This window comes from Hibiscus syriacus, unplaced genomic scaffold (genome assembly GCF_006381635.1).
Source record: "Hibiscus syriacus cultivar Baekdansim isolate YM2019G1 unplaced genomic scaffold, ASM638163v2 tig00111648_pilon, whole genome shotgun sequence".
NCBI lineage: Eukaryota > Viridiplantae > Streptophyta > Magnoliopsida > Malvales > Malvaceae > Hibiscus > Hibiscus syriacus.
The window spans coordinates 780,362-801,911 of record NW_024063145.1 but is presented as its reverse complement, the minus strand read 5'-3'; the positions used below and the strand labels follow the sequence as shown (position 1 = coordinate 801,911).

Genomic DNA, 21,550 nt, shown 5'->3' with positions numbered 1-21,550 from the left:
ATTCAAAAAAACACCTCCATGAAGTATTATATAAAATACTGGTTAAAGTTCAACAAAAGCAAACAAATTCTCCTCAACACGAAAGCAAAAGGAAAGAAAGACAAGCATTAGGTACATATCAGGGTGAATTAAAAATGAATATAAGCCAGCTTGATTCTGCATGTTGAATGTTGATGGCAGATCAATCACAAAGGTACCGTGTGTAAGTGAAAATCATGAATTTATTACAACTAAACTAGTATTTAGTCCAATCAACATACAAATTGATTTTCCATAAATTCTGAAACTAAATTTGTTAAAAAAAACTTGATATTTTTCATCGGATTGATTATAAGAAATCAGAAGATAAACTGAAAATCATACTAGAATCCAGTAGAAGTAATCCTTGAAGATATCAACCATCACCAAATAGTAAAATAAGATTCAAAAGTAAAGCAAAACAAAGTGGCAGAAGCAAGCTATATTAGAGAGAGAGAGAGAGACGAACCACATCGCCCCAGGAAATCTTGAGCTGGGACAGGGCAGAAGCGAGCTTGAGACAACGTTGATGCGTCAGACTCCATGTGAACTTACGAGAACCATAAACAAGTAATGTTCTGTCTCTGTAAACCTTTGCATCTCTCTCCAGGAAGCTAATGGGGGACAAAGGCACAAAGGCACGTAATTGGCGGAGCAACGGCGGAGACCCTCCATCAATTTCCATGACCCTGGGTGTTGAAGATCATCATCATTGCCAACATCCCCTGCAAAGCGAGAGAAATGACGATAATTTTGAGCAACGGATGAGTCGAGCAGGCGGGTGGTGGTGGGTAATATTCGAGTTCGAATATTTCAAGAAGCGAATCATGGTCGACGGAGAAGACAAGAGCAATATCAAAGATTGAGTAATATAGTGGACTCGATAGAGATAAAGAGAATAGATAAAGGCTCATTGTTAGTCCAAAGCCTTTTGAATTTATATCCCACACCGGGCGCTGAAGAGAGCATTTATATCCCACGTGTTGAAGAGAGTTAGAGTGCTGGAGAGCAGTTATAAAACGAGTGGACTAATCGCTTGTGTTAAGAACTTAAGTATATCTTTTCTCGGCCTTTTGGCTAAGATCAAGAGTAGTGTGTGTTTATTAGCTTAATATCTGATACGTAGGCTAATGGCTCATATGATATTAAATTTATTTTTGAGGGATCAAGCTTAAATTCGAGCTTTATTCGAGTTCCAATTCGAGTTTGAGTCTCGAGCTTCAATCGAGCTCTTAAATTGTTTTTTGAGTTCGAGCTTTTTCGAGTTCGAGTCGAGTTTTAATATTATTTTTTGAGTTTGAGTTGAGTTTGAAAATTTTAGGTTCGAGATTGCAGTTCAGTTTTTAACGGAAAATAACATGTTTAGAACATACTAAATAGTCGGGTGACCATTTTGTAACTTTTAATAGTCGGTGACTCAACAAAGCAACATATGATAGTTAGAGGAACATTTTATAATTTTTAATAGTCGAGAGGCTCAAGAAAACATCACCCTGAGGGACTATTTATATACTTTACCCTGAATTTAATTGTAAATAATTATAATATTATGATAATATTTAATTTCAATTTAAATGATTTTCTATATATATATTCATATTTTTTTTCATATGTGATATACATATATCATATAGAATCGAGAGACTCAATACAAACTTGAAAATTAATCTACTAATAACTAAAAACTTTGAATTACTATTTGAGTTCTATTTTATAACTCGATTCAAATTTAAATTTTTCTCCATTCGAATTGAGTTTATGAAAGTAAAACTCAAACTTAATTCAAATCAATGTGAACCATATAACAAACACATGGCTGCAAATGACAAGTGCTGTATATAAACCTAAGGATTTTCCTTTTCATACGAATTTCAATTTCTAGAAGTCATCGAATTTTAACATTTCACGCTTTATTTCACCACATTAACAGGTAATTATCAATTTAATTGTAAATATTTATATAATGATTATGATTAATATGACAATAAATTTGAATTAAACAAGATTGTAACTCACCGATTATTTTGATACTAGGATGATTGCTACAGTGCATAGGAGAAGACGCATGGTGATTCATGCGACTTCAAAAAATTCTAGGAATGTAATGAGTCTTCAGTTGAAGATTCTAGAAATACAACATGTATCTGAAATTTGAAATACATGGGAAGGTTAAATACGCATAGTAGTCTTGTAGTATTCAAACTAAGACTCATTTCACTCTGAAGTCTTTTGAAGGTATTGTTGCAATCGCCATAGCCTAGGAAATAATGCTCAAATTGGATTATTTTGGTAATTTTTTAAAAGACATAATTTCAACCATTTTGGCAATTTAAGGACTTTTTTAACCATATTCTTTTTAACATTAATCGAATGCCATTAAAATTTATAGAATTTATAGAATTTATGAGAAGAAAAAAATTGAAAAGTAAACAGTAGCAAAAAAATTAAATAAAATGTAAAATTGAGGTATTATAAGAGTAAATTTATTGTTAAAAAATAAAGGTTTAATATAAAAAAATTAAAAAAGTGCCAAAACTACTACACTTTTTCCAAAGTAATGCCTAAACTTTTTTTAATTATTTTAGGTGTCTAATGTTATAAACATTATCACTTTAGATGCCTCGATCGTAACAAACGTTACATTCTGCCATTAAGTGTACTCAAGTAATTTTAAAAATGTTGTTTTAAAAAAACTTTAAAAATTATCATATGTATAAAAACTCTAATTCTCTAAAATTATAAAAGAAACCCAAATCCCTAAAGATCCTTAAAATCAACTATAAACCCTAACTGTAACCTTAACCTTATTGTCTCCATTACAGGCCGCAACTTTCGCTGCCTCCGCCATCCTTGACATCTCCTTTGTCAGTCGTCAGGAGTGCCATCGAGTTGCTTGGGTATATGATTTTGCTGTTTGGGGTTGAACTTTGCCATTCTCTTCGTCAATTGTTCGTCGTAGTTTATGGCTTTCGGATCATCGTGTTTGACTGTTCATTAGGTGGAGATCTAATCGACAGTAACGACAACAATAGGTGAGGATATACAGATTGGTATTAGGTTTTTCAAAGTTTTGGGATTTTTTTAAAGATTTTTAAAATTTTGATTTTTTAAAACATAATTTTTTTTATTTTAAATAAAATTTTCAATATTACCTAAATGCGATACATGCCATTTAACAAAATATTTTAACGAACGTTACTACCAAAGCACATAGAATAGTAATGTTTGTAATATTATATACTTAGATTGATCAAAAAAAAGTTTAAGCGCCACTTTTAAGTAAAACAATATATTTTGAACATTTTTTATTAAGTAAAATGTAAAAATTAAAGTTACACAAATATTCCGTAGCAATAGGGGAATGTGTAGTTTAAATATGACAAAAAATGAACCTTAAAATCAAGGAAGAATTAAGGACAAGAGGAATTAAAATGATTATTCAATCAAGTCGAGTTGAATCAAGTTAAAAAATTTCGAGTTGACAAATCATACTTTATCATTAAAACTTTATTTTAATTTCTTTTTGAAGTCATGTTGAATGTATGAAATTCGAGTAAAGTTGAGTCGGGTTTTCAAATCGAATCAAATTTTACTCACCCCTATATACATACAAGTTATAAAGTTTCCATCTAGGCATCCAACTAAACACCGTTGATCCAAATTCATTGCTTGATTGATGAACAGATGCAACAGGTATAAATACAATCGACCAAAATTCAGTGCATTCAACTAGGGTGTGCAAATTCGGATAACAGATATGGGGATAAATAATCCCTGTAATCTCCGTTAATGGTGCAAATGCTGTGAACATATAACAATCTAATGAAATCCATCTATGATATAGGCCCCATTCCTTTTGGAGCCACTAGAACAAGCTGGTCCAATCACTAAGAAGCCGACCCTGGAAAAATGTAAAGGACTAACATAATCCAGGTAAAATTATACTCTCATTCAAGGTTACACGAATAGGATGATGGCACATACAATTTACGATGCGGGAGAATACTCTTGGATTGCTGTTGCCAGTTTGTTTCGGTCATCCTCTGATTTTGTTCTAATTAAGAAGGTCCGTGCCACGACATCTTCGTTATTGCCACCTTCATCCTACATAATCCAAGAGATGTCACTGAAATACTCGACAAGGTCAAATTCTGCAAAGAACAATTTCGAAGCAAATATACCTTATATCACATGTTCCAGCTACCAATATACTTGTTAACATTTCCACATCCAAATTCCATGTTAGTAAAATTTACTACATAGCTGCAGCATGCTTAGCTCTATAACATATTTACAACTTCTCTCATACTCCAGAGCAGCTTACAAGGCCAAAATAATCCTACTTCCAAGATCGACCTTGTATCCCACGATCATCAGCTCAAAAGTAGGCATTGCACCAGGCAATGGGTCCTAATGTTACTTTCGAGATGAGCAGTAAAAATTAAATGTTAACATCTAGACCTTTACTCTAGAGCCCTGAACCATAAGTATATTTAACTGTGGGGCTATAATTGAATTTTCAAATGAATGTCTTCGAGTATGATAATCCGCAAGACTAGGGGTAACCTAAACTATTGAGTGCAAGGTAAACGATTCCAGCTGCTACATACATGCCCATAAGCTATGCTAATAAATCATTGTAAGATACAAATGACATGACAGAAGGCATACACAATACCAAAATTAGAAAACTGAATGTCCAAAATACCCAAACATTTGGCTTTAATATATATTACCGAAGTATGAAATATTGCGACAAGGGAATTCTTTTGTGAACTTGTCTTGATCCCATGATATAGCAAAGCATTCAGTAACACCTTTCCCACCTGCAACCAATACATTGTTATAGAAGTTAGAGATAGCTAAAAAACACGGGAATTTTTGTGGTTAAGAGTGAACTGTCTCATATCTACCCACTGAACACCAGCTCATTCATGAATCACATTTATAAAACCACTACATTGGACATAAAGGAACATACATCATTTCGTACAACAATTGTCGGTTTGGAATCTTTTGAACCCTTGCTGATACCCTCTTTGCATTTAATGGAGAGCTTTCCTGTGCCTTTATCTTTCCATGAATCTTTATCTGCTGGATCAGTTGACTGGCATAAAAGGAGGTAGGAAAGAGGTAACAAAATGGAAGGTCAGACCAAACACCATGACACAAACCAAGAGTAAGCGAATCTGAAAATCAAAACTGAATGCAAGTTTTCAGAAGATACACCTTGACATATAGCTTGCATTTGACTTCATGAACAACAACAACACCCTTCTCTTCCGATTTCTTCACTGATGGACTGCTAGGTTTTGGCAACTCATTATCTGACAATCCAAAATGACACTTACTAATGCGCATTAGTGAGAAGGTAACACTACTACAAGTCGAGAGAGGTAGGGATAAAGAGTTGACCTATCTACTTAAAACCAATAAAGAAAAATAACCTAGAAAAGTAAAAACTTCCATGATAACGCTGAATTTAACGAAGAAGTGGCACTAAACATAAACAATATCCAGTAAATAAGAACCAAAAGATAAAGTTTCTTTGTCCCACCATCATCTGCGTCATCGGCTGCATTGTTGTCCACAGAAACTGAGGTCTGAGTTCCTGAAATAACAAAACAGGAAGTGAAATTAATTTGACAAAACTAACACGAGCAGAATCCAAACTCGACTTTGATTGAGGTTACAACTTTCATCTTTTGTTCCTTCTAGGCACATGTAATTTTCTTAATATATTCAAACCAATAATGTTGAATTTTAATCCTTGTACAAATATTTGTTGTAAAAAGTCGATGCAACACCTACCAAACAAGAAAGGAGACTGACTATTAGAGAATACTCCAGAGCTCCAAGGAGATGCAAAGCTCGCAGTCATATTAGATGAAGTGAAGCTACTTGTTGTACTGGAGGAAGCAAAACTTGCAGTTGCAAGGCCAAATGTAAAGCTTGATTTTGAACCAGCTGCCATTGAGCTTGTTGTCAGACCAGCTGAAGTCAAACTTGTAGTTGAACTAGAAGAGGTAAAGCTAGTAGTTGTTCCCTCTGGAAGAATTTTTTTAGTCATATCAGCTGGAGTTGAGCGTGTAGTTGTAGTGTCCAGAGAAAAGGTCCCAGCCGTAGATCCTGGAGAAAAGCTCATGGTTGTAGTGCCTGCAGAAAAGCTCGTGGTTGTAGAGCCTGGAACAAAGCCTGTAGTGCTGGTTGGAGTAAATCCAGTTTTTCCTTGAAAAAAAATATTCTCCGGATTCTTGGTTTCGGGCGCCATTTTACTGTCATTTTTATGGGTTTCAGCAGCAGACAAGTTGTTCACATTTACTGCATTGGCTTTGAGCCAATCCACAACGTCACTGAACTTCTCCTGCAAAAGAGGAAATAGAGTACCTTTCAAGTTAGAAAACAAAAGCAATAATACCTTGAATATATGTGGTCTTGTCTTGCATTCTAACTTAAACATTAGAAGGAGTCACATATACACAAATGAAGGTTATCTGTGACATACACCCAAGTTAGCCCATCTGTTTTAGTTAGATGGTGGATAAGTTAACTTCAAATAGACATACAGTCAGTCTAAAGCTGTCATCAAACTAATCGTGGAACAGTATAATATTCTGATCTATGTCAATTAAAAGGTGTATAGTAAGAGCAAGTAAACCCAATCGCAAACTACTAAATACCGATATATGAATCAAGCATGACAGCTAGCTTTAGTTTTATGAATATTAAGAAATTACATGAAGAATTCATATTACACTCTTTAAAGAAAAAGAGACTAGAAAAGTCTATATATTACTAAAATATACTTATAACATATAGAAACAAAAGTAGCATGACACAATAAAACAAAATCCTTTAAAGATGGATCTCAAAGAATCTAACAGTACAGCTAAAAAATTTGCAAACCAATACATTCACTTAGACTGTACAACCATAACCACAAATATTTGCAAGTGGATGAGAAACCATCAGAAGTTACCATAATGTTTGAAGCATGACATAAGTAATCACTAACACCATCTTGCCAAAGCTCATCAGGGTGATTCTTCAGTTGTGATTGTACCCAACTGCTAAAATAAATGTTGTTATGGAAAATAAATACAATCATACAAAACTCTAAGTTTGCTAAGTTTACTGAGGTCCACAGACAAAGAAGCAAGAACCTTGGTTACACTAGGGACTCATAATGATAAGATATTCATACATAAAGGTAGAAAGAATGGTAAATACATCAAACTTGTTTTATAAGTAGCAAAAGATCAAATCACTGTCCTAAACAAACATACAAAGCAAAAGCAAGTTGTTGAAACATCAGAGACAGGACCTTGCAAATTGGGTATTGAGAGCTTTGACATGCTGCCGAGACAACCCAGCTTGCTGTGGGTCTAGTGGTGGTGTTGCATTTGGCTGCTGTTGAGATGGTTCTTCCCTTTGAGCATCAAAAGGAGATTCTGCCATTATTCTTTTATTACGGAACTGCACCACAGTCGATGATTATATAAGAAGCCTTGGCAACAAGAATAATGGATCAAATCACAGAAAAATAACCATCAACTAGATAGACACAATTACTTGCCAATCCCCTCCTCTCCCGCCCTCTTTCAAAAAATGCAAGCACACTCCAATCTTTTGAAAGTAAAAAGCAAGTTAAAAACTTTTTGTTTCCAATCATTCCTTAAGTAAATGAAATTAATTTGCTCTATTGGTTGGTTTTCCCGGCTTTTCAAAACATAATCTCTATAGCATCATCAACCGGAAAAAAGCTGCTGTAGACATAAAACATGAACAATGATAGCTATGATAAACACATTCAGCTTCTATCAAGTCAAGTACATTCTTAAAAAAACAATAAACCCACAACCAAATATTTAAAAATAAAACCTTCAATCTTCCCAAGATGCCTGTCAGCTAACTGAAAGTAAAAACTCATGCAAAAGATTCAAATTTTAACATTTTTGTTCTCGTTTAGAGCTCATTAACTTCTAAATCAATAAAACTTTAACTAAACCCAGAAAATCTTAACAATAAATCACTGCTAAAAGGGTCCACTTTCTTGATTATAGAAGAGAACAAACAAAACTAAATTAGGGCTACGTTGCCAATTCAGGGTATGAAGCTATGAAGCAACAGCAACATTTTTTAAAATTTAACTTTTTTTTAAAAAAAAGAGTGGAATATCAGAAAACTCACAGCAGAATCGTTGGCATCAACAGCCGAGCTGGAAAAGGCAAATCTTTTTTTATCATTCATAGTGGGATTGGGCGGTTGAAATGAGGTTTAAAAAAAGGGTTTTAGGGTTCAAAAAGGAGATTTTTTTATGGTTTTTGTTTCAGGCTAAAGGAGAGAAAAAAAAGGGGGATGTGGGACTTTCTGTAATTTGGGATTAATTATTAGAAAAAACTTTAAAAAATGGGAAAGGGTTGATTATGACCGTCCGATCAAGTGGGGAAGTAAACTTTTATTGAGACTGTCGGATTGGTTTCCAAAGCTATCGTGGGCCACACGCTTGTTTAAATTGCCTAATTCGGCCCATCACGATGGGCTTTGACCTCAATAATAGCATTACATGCGCGAAGGGATGTCAATTTAATTTGAAATTGATGGAATCTGACTCGATTCAATCTGAGGGTAAGATTTATTTATAAAAAAAATGAATTCGGTTCGGGTCAGAGTTTATGCAGATATGAGGTCGGGTCGCATCGGGTTCGGGTAGAAGGTGAAAAATCTCCAACTTGATCCGAGAATAATAGCGTAATTTTTAATATAAATTTATGGATAAATGATTTAATACCCCTATATCTATAATTTTTTTTAATTATGTCATTATTTTATATCAGATTGGTTTGAGTCGAGTCAAATTTATACTATAAAAAATTAAATCAAGTTGGATTTGAGTGGAGGAAATATGCTATCTAAGTCGGGTCGAGTAGAAGATATATATTTTTCAAATCAGGTCAAATTTAAATGGAGATATATATTTTTTTGGATCTAGTCAGATTCACTAAAAACGACTCATTGTCATCTCTACATGCACGTGGTCCATTTTGATATATTGGCAAAATTCATCAGATAATGCTGTGAAAAAAAAATCCTTGAGTTAAAGCTGTTGAAGAATTAATTGCTGAAATGGGGTGATTGCTACAGTTCGAACGTTGATCGCCAGATGCTCCGGACGATCAAGGAGGTCACCAAGCCGTCCGAGCGACCTGTATTGCGTTGCTGCTACTGCAATTCTTCACGTGCACGTAGGTAGCCAAGCAATCCAAGCGTTATGTATTTCAAAAAGGAAGTGAATTTCCTGTTTTTGGTTGCTCCAAAGTTTCAAAAGTGAATTTCCTTCTTTGGTGGATCAGTACCACCAAGTTCTTCAAGGAGTTTAATTATTTAAAATACTTTTTAATAAAAAAATCAATTTGTAACTTTTACAAAAGAATTATTTATTTAACTATTAAAATAAAACAGTATTCTTCTATGAAAAAAAACATAGCATTCGTAAAATCTATCTAAAGTTTTCACATAATTATTTAGTATGATAATAATGTGTAAAATTATTTTAACTTCATGTAGAAATGTAAATTTTATAACAATAATAATTTAACAATTACTTTTTGAAAAATATGATAGTAGAATGCTTTTCTGATTCACATGGCATTGGTAATCTGAAAACCTTAATTAAAATATTTTAAGATCAATTTAAAAAAGATGATATAAAGTAAAAATAATTTAAAAAAAATTCGGTAAAGTTGAATACTCTCTACCGAGTGGGACTGAGACTTCTCTCCCGCAGCTGCAACCCCTGCTCCCCTCATTATTGCATGCATGAATTATTGCAGCATTCATAATAGCTATAATAGATGCATTATTGCAACATTCACGGGGTAGGGCAACAATAATTGTTGAATGAATTATTGGCTTCAACGCCGTGATCCCTTATTGCATGTAATAATTTGATGTATTTACAGCCAAGTTGTTATACATTGGGTGGTGGGGGAATTATGTTTTTTTAATAATTATTTAAGTTCATTTTAATTGAATTATTTATATTTTATTTATATTTTATCTTATTATTATTTATAAATAGTTAAATTTATTCAATTTAAATCGAATTTATAAAATTTATGTATGAGCAAAATGGCCGGAATAATACATGGGGGATTATTTTTTTCCCAAAATAATGCATGAGAGAATTATTACTAATAATTATTTAATATGATTGGTTGATTATTAATGTTACTAATAATGATTTAATAATTATTATTAATCTAATGATTTGATATTTAATGATTTAGTAATGATTACTAATAATTATTTATTATAAATATTTAATTATTTGGATTTGATACTAATGATTTATTAATGATTACTAATAATATAATTATAAGATTTAATAATGATTTGATAATAATGTTTTAATAATGATTACTACTAATTTGATAATTTTTTTAATTTTTTAAATACCAAACAAATTTAAATATATAACTTATGTTTAAAAATAAAATACTAGTCTAATTTAAATATTTAATTTTAAACAAATAACAATTGAGTTTATAATTGTTGTTGATACCATGGTGTTGTTGAATGATAATGTCGGGGCAGACGTCTGATGCGTTGTGGTCGTTGCGGTTCTTAGGAGTATGGTACCTATCCTCCTCATTCATTGGGAGCATTTCAACTGGTGTTGTAAATATATTCCAACCACTATGCTCTGTCATTCCACCAGTTTGCTCTTCCATCCCACTTGGAAACGTTGACTGACAAATACTGGTATTTGACATCATAAATGTCATTTGGTCAAAGTCATATGTCGACTCAAACATGGGAGAGTAGATGGTTCCTGAGGCTGCACAAACTCTGGTACGTATGTCGGGACGGTAGAATCATCAAATGCATAATGCAATGATCCCGCATCGCCGAACGTTGTGGTGCGCTATTATCCACATGGGTTATTTCCGCTTCAGGTTTTTGAGATGAACTCTTAGCCTCACTCGGTAGAGAGTATTCAGCTTTACCAAATTTTTTTCTTAAATTTAAAAAATTGTCGCCTTTCTACCCTTGTTGTTAAGAACGACTTTCTATTATCCCAATAATAATCAAGGTAAGTCGAAGTCTCAAAATTAAAGTCATCATCTTGAATGAGATCAAGAGTTGGCAAGAATGAAGCCCTATTGTTCCAAGCATTAATGTAGCTTGCATGCTTCTCAACCCAATTCACCTTTTCTTTACAATGACTATCTAATTTGTGGAGGTGGTCATGCATCTCAACCCAATTCACCTGACGACAACCATCTAATTTGTGGAGGTGATCATGATCCCATGGACTTTGCGGAATAGGTTGGTGGAAACTGAATTGCCTCAACACTCTATCCGATAATTTGATAATAAAATCAAAATTAATCAATGGTGTAACAACACACAAATATTGACACCCATCAAAAACATTGTGCGGCACACACGCCGTAATTTCTGCATCTACGTATGGTCTCCAATTAAATTGTATGACTTAAGACGGATGGTCACCTCCACAAATTAGATGATCGACGTAAATTATTTTCTTAAATTATTTTTACTTTATATCGTTATATAAGGATCCTTTTTCTAAATTGATCTTAAAATATTTTAATTAAGGTTTTCAGATTACCAATGTCATGTGAATAAGAAAAAGCATTCTACTGTCATATTTTTCAAAAAAGTAATTGTTAAATTATTATTTTTATAAAATTTACATTTCTACATGAAGTTAAAATAATTTTACACATTATTATCATACTAATTAATTATGTGAAAACTTTAGATAGATTTTACGAATGCTATGTTTTTTTTCATAGAAGAATACTGTTTTATTTTAATAGTTAAATAAATAATTCTTTTTGTAAAGTTACAAATTGATTTTTTATTAAAAAGGATTTTAAATAATTAAACTCCTTGAAGAACTTGGTGGTACTGATCCACCACGCCCTACCAATGTATGCATCGTTCTCTTCAAGTTCTAGTTTGTTTAATTTATAATTTTAATCCACCAAAGAAGGAAATTCACTTTTAAAACTTTTGAGCAACCAAAACAGGAAATTCACTTACTTTTTGAAAGAGATAACGATTGTATTGCTTGGCGACCTACATGCATGGCCCACGTGAAGAATTGCAGCAGCATCACATGTCGCTCGGACGGCTTAGCGACCTCTTTGGTATCTCAAGAAATTTTTTTCACAGCATTATCTGATGAAATTTGCCTGATATATTAGACAAATAAAATCAAAGTCGTTTTATCTTACTTTGTAAAGCACCACCACTTTGTAAAAATATAAGTTATTAAAATAAAAATATTTTTAATTAATCATTAGTATTCGATTTATTGATCGATTAATTCAGATTAGATTTTATAGAGGCCCATTATGGGGAGACATTCCTAACTCAGTTTGTTACATTCGCAAACGTAAGAATTCAAATATCTGACATTGCTTAAAGAATCTAGTATCTCATCCATATTGATAATATAAAAAAATAGATCATATATTACCGGTAAAACCCAGCCGTCAGGTTGGGCCAAATTTAAACATGGGCATGAAAAAACTTTTGGACCCAATTCATGCACAAATTAAGTTTTAAAATTTTAAAGTTTTATTTAATTATACATTATATTATAAAATAGAGTTAATTGCATCATATGTCCTCAAACTATGATTATCATTTTAAATTGTTCCTCAAACTTTTGAATATTCTAATTTTATCCTTAAACTATGACTTTCATTCTAAATTAGTCCTTAAACTTTTGAACATTTCAATTTCATCCTCAAAATATGACTCTTACCTTAAATTGGTCCTTAAACTTTTGAATCTTTTAATTTCATCTCAAAAGGCACCCAAATATGTAATTAATTTCAAGCTTAGTTTAACCTAAATTTTATTTTATTTTTCAAACATATAATAATATAACTTGACTTAACGATTTTACTAACAAAGAAAGTGATTAGTATATACGTATAGTTTGAGGTTAAATTGAAATGATAAAAAAGTTTGGGGACCAATTTAGATTGAAGGTCATAGTTTTTAGGATGAAACTGAAATGTTCAAAAGTTTGAGGACTAATTTAGAATGATAGTCATAGTTTAGGAGTGAAATTGGAACATAATTTGAGGACGTGTGATGCAATTAACTCTATAAAATAAATCAAAGTTAAATATTATAAAATCTTATTTTTTAAATTTTATTTTAAAATGTGATATGACTGAAATTTAAATAATAAAAGTTAAATTTAATTCGAGTTTCTTATTAATTACTGGCTTAACAAAATTTTAATATGAGTCGTTTTCTATTAGGATATTTGATGAAGCGCAGTCGATCAACCAGATAAGTTGTCAAGAAGGGGTGAATTGACTTTTTGAGTTTAGGGAGTAAGGAGTATAAAGATGAAACAATTTGCACAAGGATTTATAGTGGTTCGACTTCTCAACCAAGTCTACATCCACTACCTAAGCTCCTCACTTAGGATTTTCTAACAAATTCACTAATTTGTTATTCTTTTTCCAGTATAAAGAAATAGCCTTTACAACTTCCCTATCTTTTCAATGGCTAAGATAGAATCACTCTCTTTTTACAAAAGTAAAAAGATGTAAACAAGAAAACCCTTACTAGGTAGTGTTTACAAAGTTAAGCTCACTAAAACACTAATATTTACAAGAGAAAAGAAAATAAGAATTAAAAACTCTTCTCTTGTATTTGATTGCTTGGATAGGTGTTCTAACCCTTCTTCAAGTGTCCTCAACTTGTTTTTATATGTTGAAATGAGCTTGTGGCCGTTTCTTAGGGATTAATTTTCTGCAAAATAAAACTGCCCATGACAGGGAGTATCGATACTCCTTTAATGAGTATCGGTACTACCTTTGTAATATTTAAATAAACTAGCCGTTAAAGACCGTTGGGTTTGACCAGTATCGATACTATGCTCATGGTATCGATACCACCGTGTAAAGTAGTATCGGCACCCCTTTGAGGATCGGTACCTATTTTGCATTATGGAATTTGAGCAATTTGGAAAACATCTTCTAGTATCGATACTACCTAGAGAGTATCGATACTTCCTTACCTTTGGTGTCGATACCACGTGAACAATATAGGTATTGTTCATGCAATATCGATATTGTAAGAACAGTATCGGTACTACGTACCCAGAAAAACAGTTTTGTGCTCAAATTCTAGTTTAATGGACTTTGAATTATTTTTGAAAACTTTTGAAAATTTTGAACAAATTCAATCAAGTCCAAAAACATTTTGCCTTAATTTGTTATATCAAAACATTATAAAACATGGTTCAACAATCTCCCCCTTTTTGATATAACAAAACATTTGAAAAATTGTTTTGGAAAAACTCCCCTTTAATAAAACATTTAATAAAAAAGAGACATATTTGGAAAATATTAAATCTCCCCCTTTTCATTGAGCAATTGAATTATTCAAACCTATATTTCTCCCCTTTTTGATATATAAAAAATAATTTAACTTTAAAGTTCAAAAATAATAATGGAGAGTAAGTGGTAAATTTTAGCATAAAATCATTTGAAAAATCAAAACTTCCCCTTAATAGAAGCATTCCAAACAAGAATTTGACTTTAAAAGCTTGACACTTAAAAGACATTGAATTTCAACAAAGATTAACAAAAATGTTAGTAACACAAAAAAATTCAATATATCCAAGTCTAATATACTTTATGCAATACCAATTATAGTATTTAAGTGCATGTGCATACAACTATCCAAAAAATGTTATGCATTTGAAAAATTGATATCAATTGTTAGAGAGATATCATTTGCAATAAATCACATGCATAAACATTTAAATTGAGGTCAAAAATTAAAAATTGTAAAATCAAAGCATTAAAACTAATTTTGACCAAAATCATTATGATAAACAAACATTTATGAAAAATCATTAAAACTTTAGAAAATATTCATCATAACATATTTTTAAGATACATAAGATAGAAAATATAAAATTATTTAAAATCAAAACTCATGCATGCTTAAACTAAATGAGCAACCAATTATGCAAGATAATCAAAATAAGCTTGGAGATTACCCATTCCATATCAAGTGTTACTAGAGCATTTGAATATATTCATTTTAATCACCATTGCTCCCACACACCTACAAGAAACATTCAATTGGATTTTGATATATAAATTGCTTTGGATCTTTGAACATTAGTTTCAATGCCCCTTGTTCCCTTAGGAACCCATACTTGTTTGATTTTAAAATGTTTTACTTTCTTTAAAGGACAAGTATGTTCCTTGTGACCATGATAATGACAATGTAAGGATTTTGTCATTATGAAATTAGATGAATTATTTAAAATGATTTCCTTTTCTTTGTTAAGCATTCAAGCTTAACTTTTAAATCAAAGCATTCTTTTTTCAAAATTTTTAATTTTTACTTTTGAAAGCTCTAAATCCATTTTCAAAATTTCATTTTGATTTTCAAAATCCATTTTTGTTTTCAAAATCAAATCATTTTCAACTTTAAGTTTTGAAATTAATTTCTTATATTTGGAATTCGTGGTCTGAAATTCCAAATACAATCATTATAGGTTTCTTGTAACTCATAAAAAGAATATTAATTTAATTCATTTGAGTTAGAAGATACCTCGGGCTCTTCAAGAGCCATTAAGCACACTACCTTTGGTGGTTCTTCTTTCTTGTCACCATGAAGTTCTTCGAGTTTATTCCAAAGCTCCTTGACATTTGTACAAGAAGAAACACCTTCATAGACATCGGGACCAAATGCAAAAAAATAACATGTGAATGGCCTTGTCATTTTGTTGGGCGTTCTTTCGTTCTAGGGCACTCCACTCCTTTGTCTTCTTCTTTGGAGAAGAGTAGCCATTCTCGATCATCTCCCATGCATCAAGATCATTGGATTGGATGAATAGCTTCATTAATTTCTTCCAATGATGTTAGTTGGCTCTATTAAGTATGGAGGCTAGTCGATCGGTTGGGACTCTTCTATGTGGAACGAGTTGGAGGTGGAAGAAATCTTCTTGGTTATGTCAGAAATGGATAGATCTTCTTCAAGTATCATCTCAAGGTTATGAGTCCTTCTAATGAGTCAAGATCTAATACCAATTGTTGGGATTTTTGATGAAGCTCAAATGAACAACCAAATAATTTACCAAGAGGGGGTGAATTGGTTTTGAGAGTTTAGGGAGTAAGGAGTATAAAGAGATAAACAATATGCAAAAAGATTTATAGTGGTTGGACTTCTCAACCAAGTCTACATCCACTACCTAATCTCCTCACTTAGGATTTTCTAACAAATTCACTAATTTGTTCTTTCTTTTTACAAGATCAAGAGATAACCTTTACAACTCCGTAGCTTTTCAAAGGCTAAGCTAGAACCAATCCCCTTTACAAAAGAATAAGATGTAAACAAGAAAAACCTCTTTAAGGAACGTGTTTGCAAAGATTTAAGCTCACAAGAAAATAATTAAAAATATTTGCAATGGGCTCAAAAACACTAATATTTACAAGAGAAAGGAAAATAAGAATGAAAAAATATTCTATTGTGTTTGATTGCTTGGATAGGTGTTCTAACCCTTCTTCAAGTGTCCTCAACTTGTTTCTATATGTTGGAATGAGTTTGTGGCCGTTTCTAGCCGTTGGGGATTAATTTTCTGTAAAATAAAAATGACTAGGACAGGGAGTATCAGTTCTCCTTTAATGAGTATCGGTACTACCTTTGTAATATTTAAATAAACTAGACGTTAAATACCGTTGGGCTTGACCAGTATCAATACTATGCTTCATGGTATCGATACCACTGTGTAAAGTAGTATTGGTACCCCTTCGAGTATCGGTACTTATTTTTCATTATGGAATTTAAGCAATTTGGAAACAGTTGGTAGTATTGATACTTCTCTTACCTTTGGTATCGGTACCACATGAACAATATCGGTATTGTTCATGCAGTATCGATACAATAAAAACAATATCGGTACTACGTACCCAGAAAAACAATTTTGTGATCAAATTATAGTTTTTTGGGTGTGGAAATTAGAGGTTGAAAAGAATAGTATTTGATATTTGATTCTTTTGAATTTCACAAAGTTAAGAGAGTACGGGTTCAAAAATCCTAGATTGAAGAAAAGAGGGGAAAACTTCTCTGGAGATGAAGGTGAGGTAAATGAGAGGCTCTTATATTCTTTTTATTGTTTTAATCAAGGTTTTGTTTTTCTTTAATTTTTATGTAAATAATTATTTAACACGTCATTTGTTACTTTTTTTATTGATTTATGTGTTTTTTTAACTGACTTTAGTTTTAAACTTAAAATATTCATAGATTGAAAACTTAGGTACTTATTTTGATAAAAAGAATAATTTAGGCACCTAAAAGAAAAATGTGATATACTTTAGGTATTTATTTGTGATATAAGCCTAAATACAATAAAAATGAGAATGATAGAGAGATAAGAGATATTTTTTAAATTGATTTTCAATATAAACCTTTCAAGAAATGACAAATTTTCTTATTTTAAAATAGAACTATAAAACATAAAATTATATACAATAATAATGGATCTAAAAATAAATTGATAAAAAAATAAAAGTACATTAAACAATAAAATTCTCTATCATAATTTTAGAACTTCACTTATTTTGCATTAATCACACCTATTTTGGAGTAAATGATAACATTTTAAAGTTAAATAAGAAATTTTATTATTCAACTTTCTTCTTACTCATCTTTTGATCACTAACATTTAAAAATTTTAAATTTAATAATTGAACTTTCAAATTATTCTTCTTTTGGCCACTCGATCATTTAACTCTCTATTTATATTTTGACTTGAATTTATTAACATTTGAGTCACATACGTGTCAACTCAAATTATTACCATCGTTCGTCATAATCAGTTACCATGTTGACATCGTCATTGATGACCGTTTGATCCAAAATTTTCATATTTCCCAATTCAGATCTCCTAAGTCCAAATTCAACCTTTATTCCACCTAAATCCATTATCTCAACTCGAGCAACTACCCCTTAACCATTTCTAACCCATCTTTCATCACCATCATTTTTCATCCTCGCCATACTCGCTCATCCAATCACTATCACACCATCCTCCCATACCCACCAACGAAAATTATAGCGAACTTCAAGCCAAACACAACTAAATGCAAGCCATCCCACCCAACTCCATCGAACACCATCTTTGTTCATCAATTCACTGTCAAGCCATCTCCACTAATGCTCAGAGGCAGAACTACTAGAGGAATAGAGGGGACCATGGCCCCCTCAATTTGTTTAGGGTAAAGTACACATTTAGTACATAAACTATCACTTTTGTTCTGTTTTAGTACATAAACTTTAATTTGTTTTAAAATCATACCTGAAATTTACTTTTTTTTATTTTAGTACCCCGCTGTTAAAAATTAAGGTACTAAAATAAAACAAAAAGTTAACAGTTATGATAGGGAAGTGGCATCGAATTGATCAACATTGCTCTCATTAAAGAATCAAACCTAGAGAGCTCAAGACTCGATGAAGAAACGAAGAGAATGAATAGGGAAGGTGGTTACAATAACTAGAGTTCTTTAGGGTTTCTTTTAAGTGATGGACTTAAGGCAAGAACAAGGTTAAAACAAGATAAACAAAAGATAAAGAACTTGAAAATAAAGTAAGATAATAAATAAAACAAAAGATCTCCCTTATGAAGGTGGATGGTAAATATGATTGACGGTGAGGATGGATTTGTAGAAAATAGATGGATAGTTATCCTACGAACCCTCCTAATCGCAATTGATTAGGCAAAATTGATAATCGACTCTAACTAGCCCTCCTAGTAATAATGAAAAAGATCTCCGTCTCAAGAACTCTTAATAATTTAAAAGAAAAAAAGCCTCAAAGAAACGAACATACTCACGTTGTATTGAAAAGAATAAAACTTGATGATTACAAAGGTGGGAGGAGCATCCTTTATATAAGAAAAAAGAGTCCTTGTCCTAACATGACTAAAGAATAAAATAACAATGAAATAAAAACTGAAGTCTATCCTAATCCAAGTGATGTGGGCTACATTAATATGGACCCTTGATGTAGTGTTTGATCTGAAGGTGGTGATGAAAACTAGGAGTTTGAATACATGACTTGTTCCTCAGCTGTTAGATGTGATGAATGGTCCAGATTAATCTTCTAGAAGGTGATGGCTTTGAGAATAAGATCGGGGCTGCTAGGTTTTTTTATTACAATAAAATTACCTTTATAACCTTGACTTAAACTATCCCTAATATGAAAATATTGAAAATTTGTAATAATTCCCTATAGAGATTTCTGCACGTGTTGTATTCAATAAAATAAGCATGTCTTGAGCTCCCGATATTGGATTGATGAGATTCAGAAACCGTTGGAAAGATAAGAAACATACGGTCAAATCTCCAGAAGACATGTTGACTGAATAAAATCAGGATCCCATTAAAAAAGCAGTCGCAAGTCTGTTACTCTGCTATTCTTTTTTTCAAAGGCTTGTTCGTGTGAATCAATTGGAAGTGCTAGTCCATCTTCCTTTGATGTGAGCCTTTTGATGCATGTATCAAGCGGGGTATTAAAATGAAACAAAAATAAATGTTAGGTATGATTTTTAAAAAAAATGAAAGTTTAGGTACTAAAACGGAACAAAAGTGATAGTTTGGGTACTAAACTTGTAGTTTACCCTTTTTTAAATTATATATATACTTGGTATAATCACTGGTATCTAATTTATTAATCGATTAATCTAAATAGGGTGTTGCACAGGTGAGAGCGACCCTCACAACTCAATTTGCTCCATTCACAAATACCAAGATTTGAACCCCTAACCTTGTTACAGGGTCTATTGCCTCATCTCATTAGACCAACTTATTGTTGGTATATATTTTATATATATTAAATTCCTAAATTGGTCCCTTAAAAATTGTATATAATAAGTTATTAAATTTAGTTATAAAAATGTATATTACCTTAAAATTTAGTTATCATTTATTAAAAAGAGTTAACATTTTTTATTATTTTATTTTTAAATGAACAAAAATATATTCTTTTTTGTTATTTCTGATTTCAAGATACAAAAAAACTTTTTTTGTTTAGTTGTTCATCTTCTTCGACTTGAGGACTTCAATCAAGTTATTAAGTATTCAACTTTTAATTTCATTTTAGTTGAAGGCATTAAAATATTTTAACTAATATATACATTTTTTAAAATGCCCCCAACAAATAATGTTGAGTTCTGCCACTACTAGGGCTTAGCATAAGCCACCAAGCATCTCATAGCCAATATGAAAATCCCTAAATCTTAATCAAACAAACCCAAACCCTCCCTATAGATATAAAAATGATAGAAAACTCATTTTAGTCCTTGTCACTTTGGTGATAGAATGGAGAACCCCAATGGTGAAAAGGTAGACACAATGAGGATAACAATGTACCTCAAAATTGTGGTGATTCGACAGTTGGATATTGAGATCAAAAGTTTGGGAGAATTTTAAGGCTTTTGTGGGGTTTCTATGAGATACTAAACCGACATACTTGTAGATGAAGTAAAGAATAGTCTAACAAAATTATTATTGGTCAAAAGTGATGTCGAATGGTGGCGATTTAACAACTTGAAGTTTCTTAATGCTAGATTCATAGAATTTGGGGGTATTTTTTTTGTTAAACTGACACAATATTGGCATTCATTAGAGCATAATGAGCTTGGTGGAAAATTTTTAAACTCTTTGGTCATTGTTGACGATAGCCTACACTGACCAGTGTGAAGACCGGAATTTGGGTAGATTGATATAAAATGAGAGAAAGAAAAAGAAGAATAAAATGGGAGAAGATGGAAAATGAAGAAAAAAGGGAAAGCTAAATTTTATATGGATCCAAAATGATGACATTTTGGTGTAAATTTGACTTTTCTAAAATGACATTTTTTTGGTATAGTGTGTTATGTCATGTTGTCATTAACTGTTTAACAACAACGTGGTCAAAACAAGAATAATTTGAAAGTTCAATGATTAAATTAAAAAAATAAACTTCAATGACTAAATATGAATAGGGATAAGTTAAGTGATAAAAATTTGTAATTTACCCAAATTTGAATGTGTTGACTTATGTTTGAAAGATGATGATTCAAGCTTTTTCTTCTACGCCACCTTAAAAGGTACGTCTAGAATGTGTGATTTGACTCGTTGGAAAGTAAATGGTAGAATGAAACAAACTTTTCTCGAAGAACATGTCATTGACTTCAATTTCAAACATTCTTTCAAAAGAATGAATTTCTATATCTACAGGTCAATACTATATCTATAGCTAGAATAATTAACACGACTCGCTCAATTGATTAATAATTTAATATTGTATAAGTATATTTTATGTTCGAGGTATTATATATGTAGAAATCTTCACTGAAAGATTCAACCACTAAAATTATATGTATGATATATATCAATTTAGATTAATCAAGATAAAATCTAAAAAATTACAAGAGCATCAAAAGAAACTTCGATAAAGTTAAGCATGTACA

The 21,550-nt window shown here is 31.7% G+C and overlaps 1 protein-coding gene and 1 non-coding gene across 3 annotated transcripts; one reads left to right on the top strand and one right to left on the bottom strand.

The window, feature by feature from the left end:
• The first annotated feature begins 1,075 nt into the window (after positions 1-1,075).
• LOC120166895 lies at positions 1,076-1,275 on the top strand. Its single transcript, XR_005519982.1, has one exon. It is a non-coding gene; the product is annotated as a U2 spliceosomal RNA (small nuclear RNA).
• A 2,501-nt stretch (positions 1,276-3,776) lies between these two features.
• On the bottom strand, positions 3,777-8,355 carry LOC120166827 (uncharacterized protein DDB_G0271670-like). Of its 2 annotated transcripts, XM_039176020.1 has the most exons (10): positions 8,209-8,355; positions 7,343-7,494; positions 6,998-7,085; positions 5,830-6,382; positions 5,576-5,629; positions 5,248-5,345; positions 5,000-5,125; positions 4,755-4,844; positions 4,003-4,122; positions 3,777-3,919 (listed from the first exon to the last, which is right to left on the bottom strand). In XM_039176020.1, exons 1-9 carry the CDS (start codon positions 8,266-8,268, stop codon positions 4,006-4,008), a joined length of 1,338 nt encoding a protein of 445 aa, XP_039031951.1. In that variant the 5' UTR covers positions 8,269-8,355; the 3' UTR covers positions 3,777-3,919; positions 4,003-4,005. The 2 variants fall into 2 exon arrangements, with proteins under 2 accessions (XP_039031951.1, XP_039031950.1); XM_039176019.1 differs by having other exon boundaries at positions 3,777-4,122; positions 8,209-8,354.
• Between the last annotated feature and the right edge of the window lie 13,195 nt (positions 8,356-21,550).

Coding starts and splice junctions, on each gene's coding strand:
- LOC120166827 (XM_039176020.1), bottom strand. CDS start 8,268: ATGAATGATAAAAAAAGATTTGCCTTTTCCAGCTCGGCTGTTGATGCC. Junction 5,630..5,829: donor TCAGTCTCCTTTCTTGTTTG/GTAGGTGTTGCA, acceptor TTGTTATTTCAG/GAACTCAGACCTCAGTTTCT. Junction 5,346..5,575: donor AGCCGATGACGCAGATGATG/GTGGGACAAAGA, acceptor TTGGATTGTCAG/ATAATGAGTTGCCAAAACCT.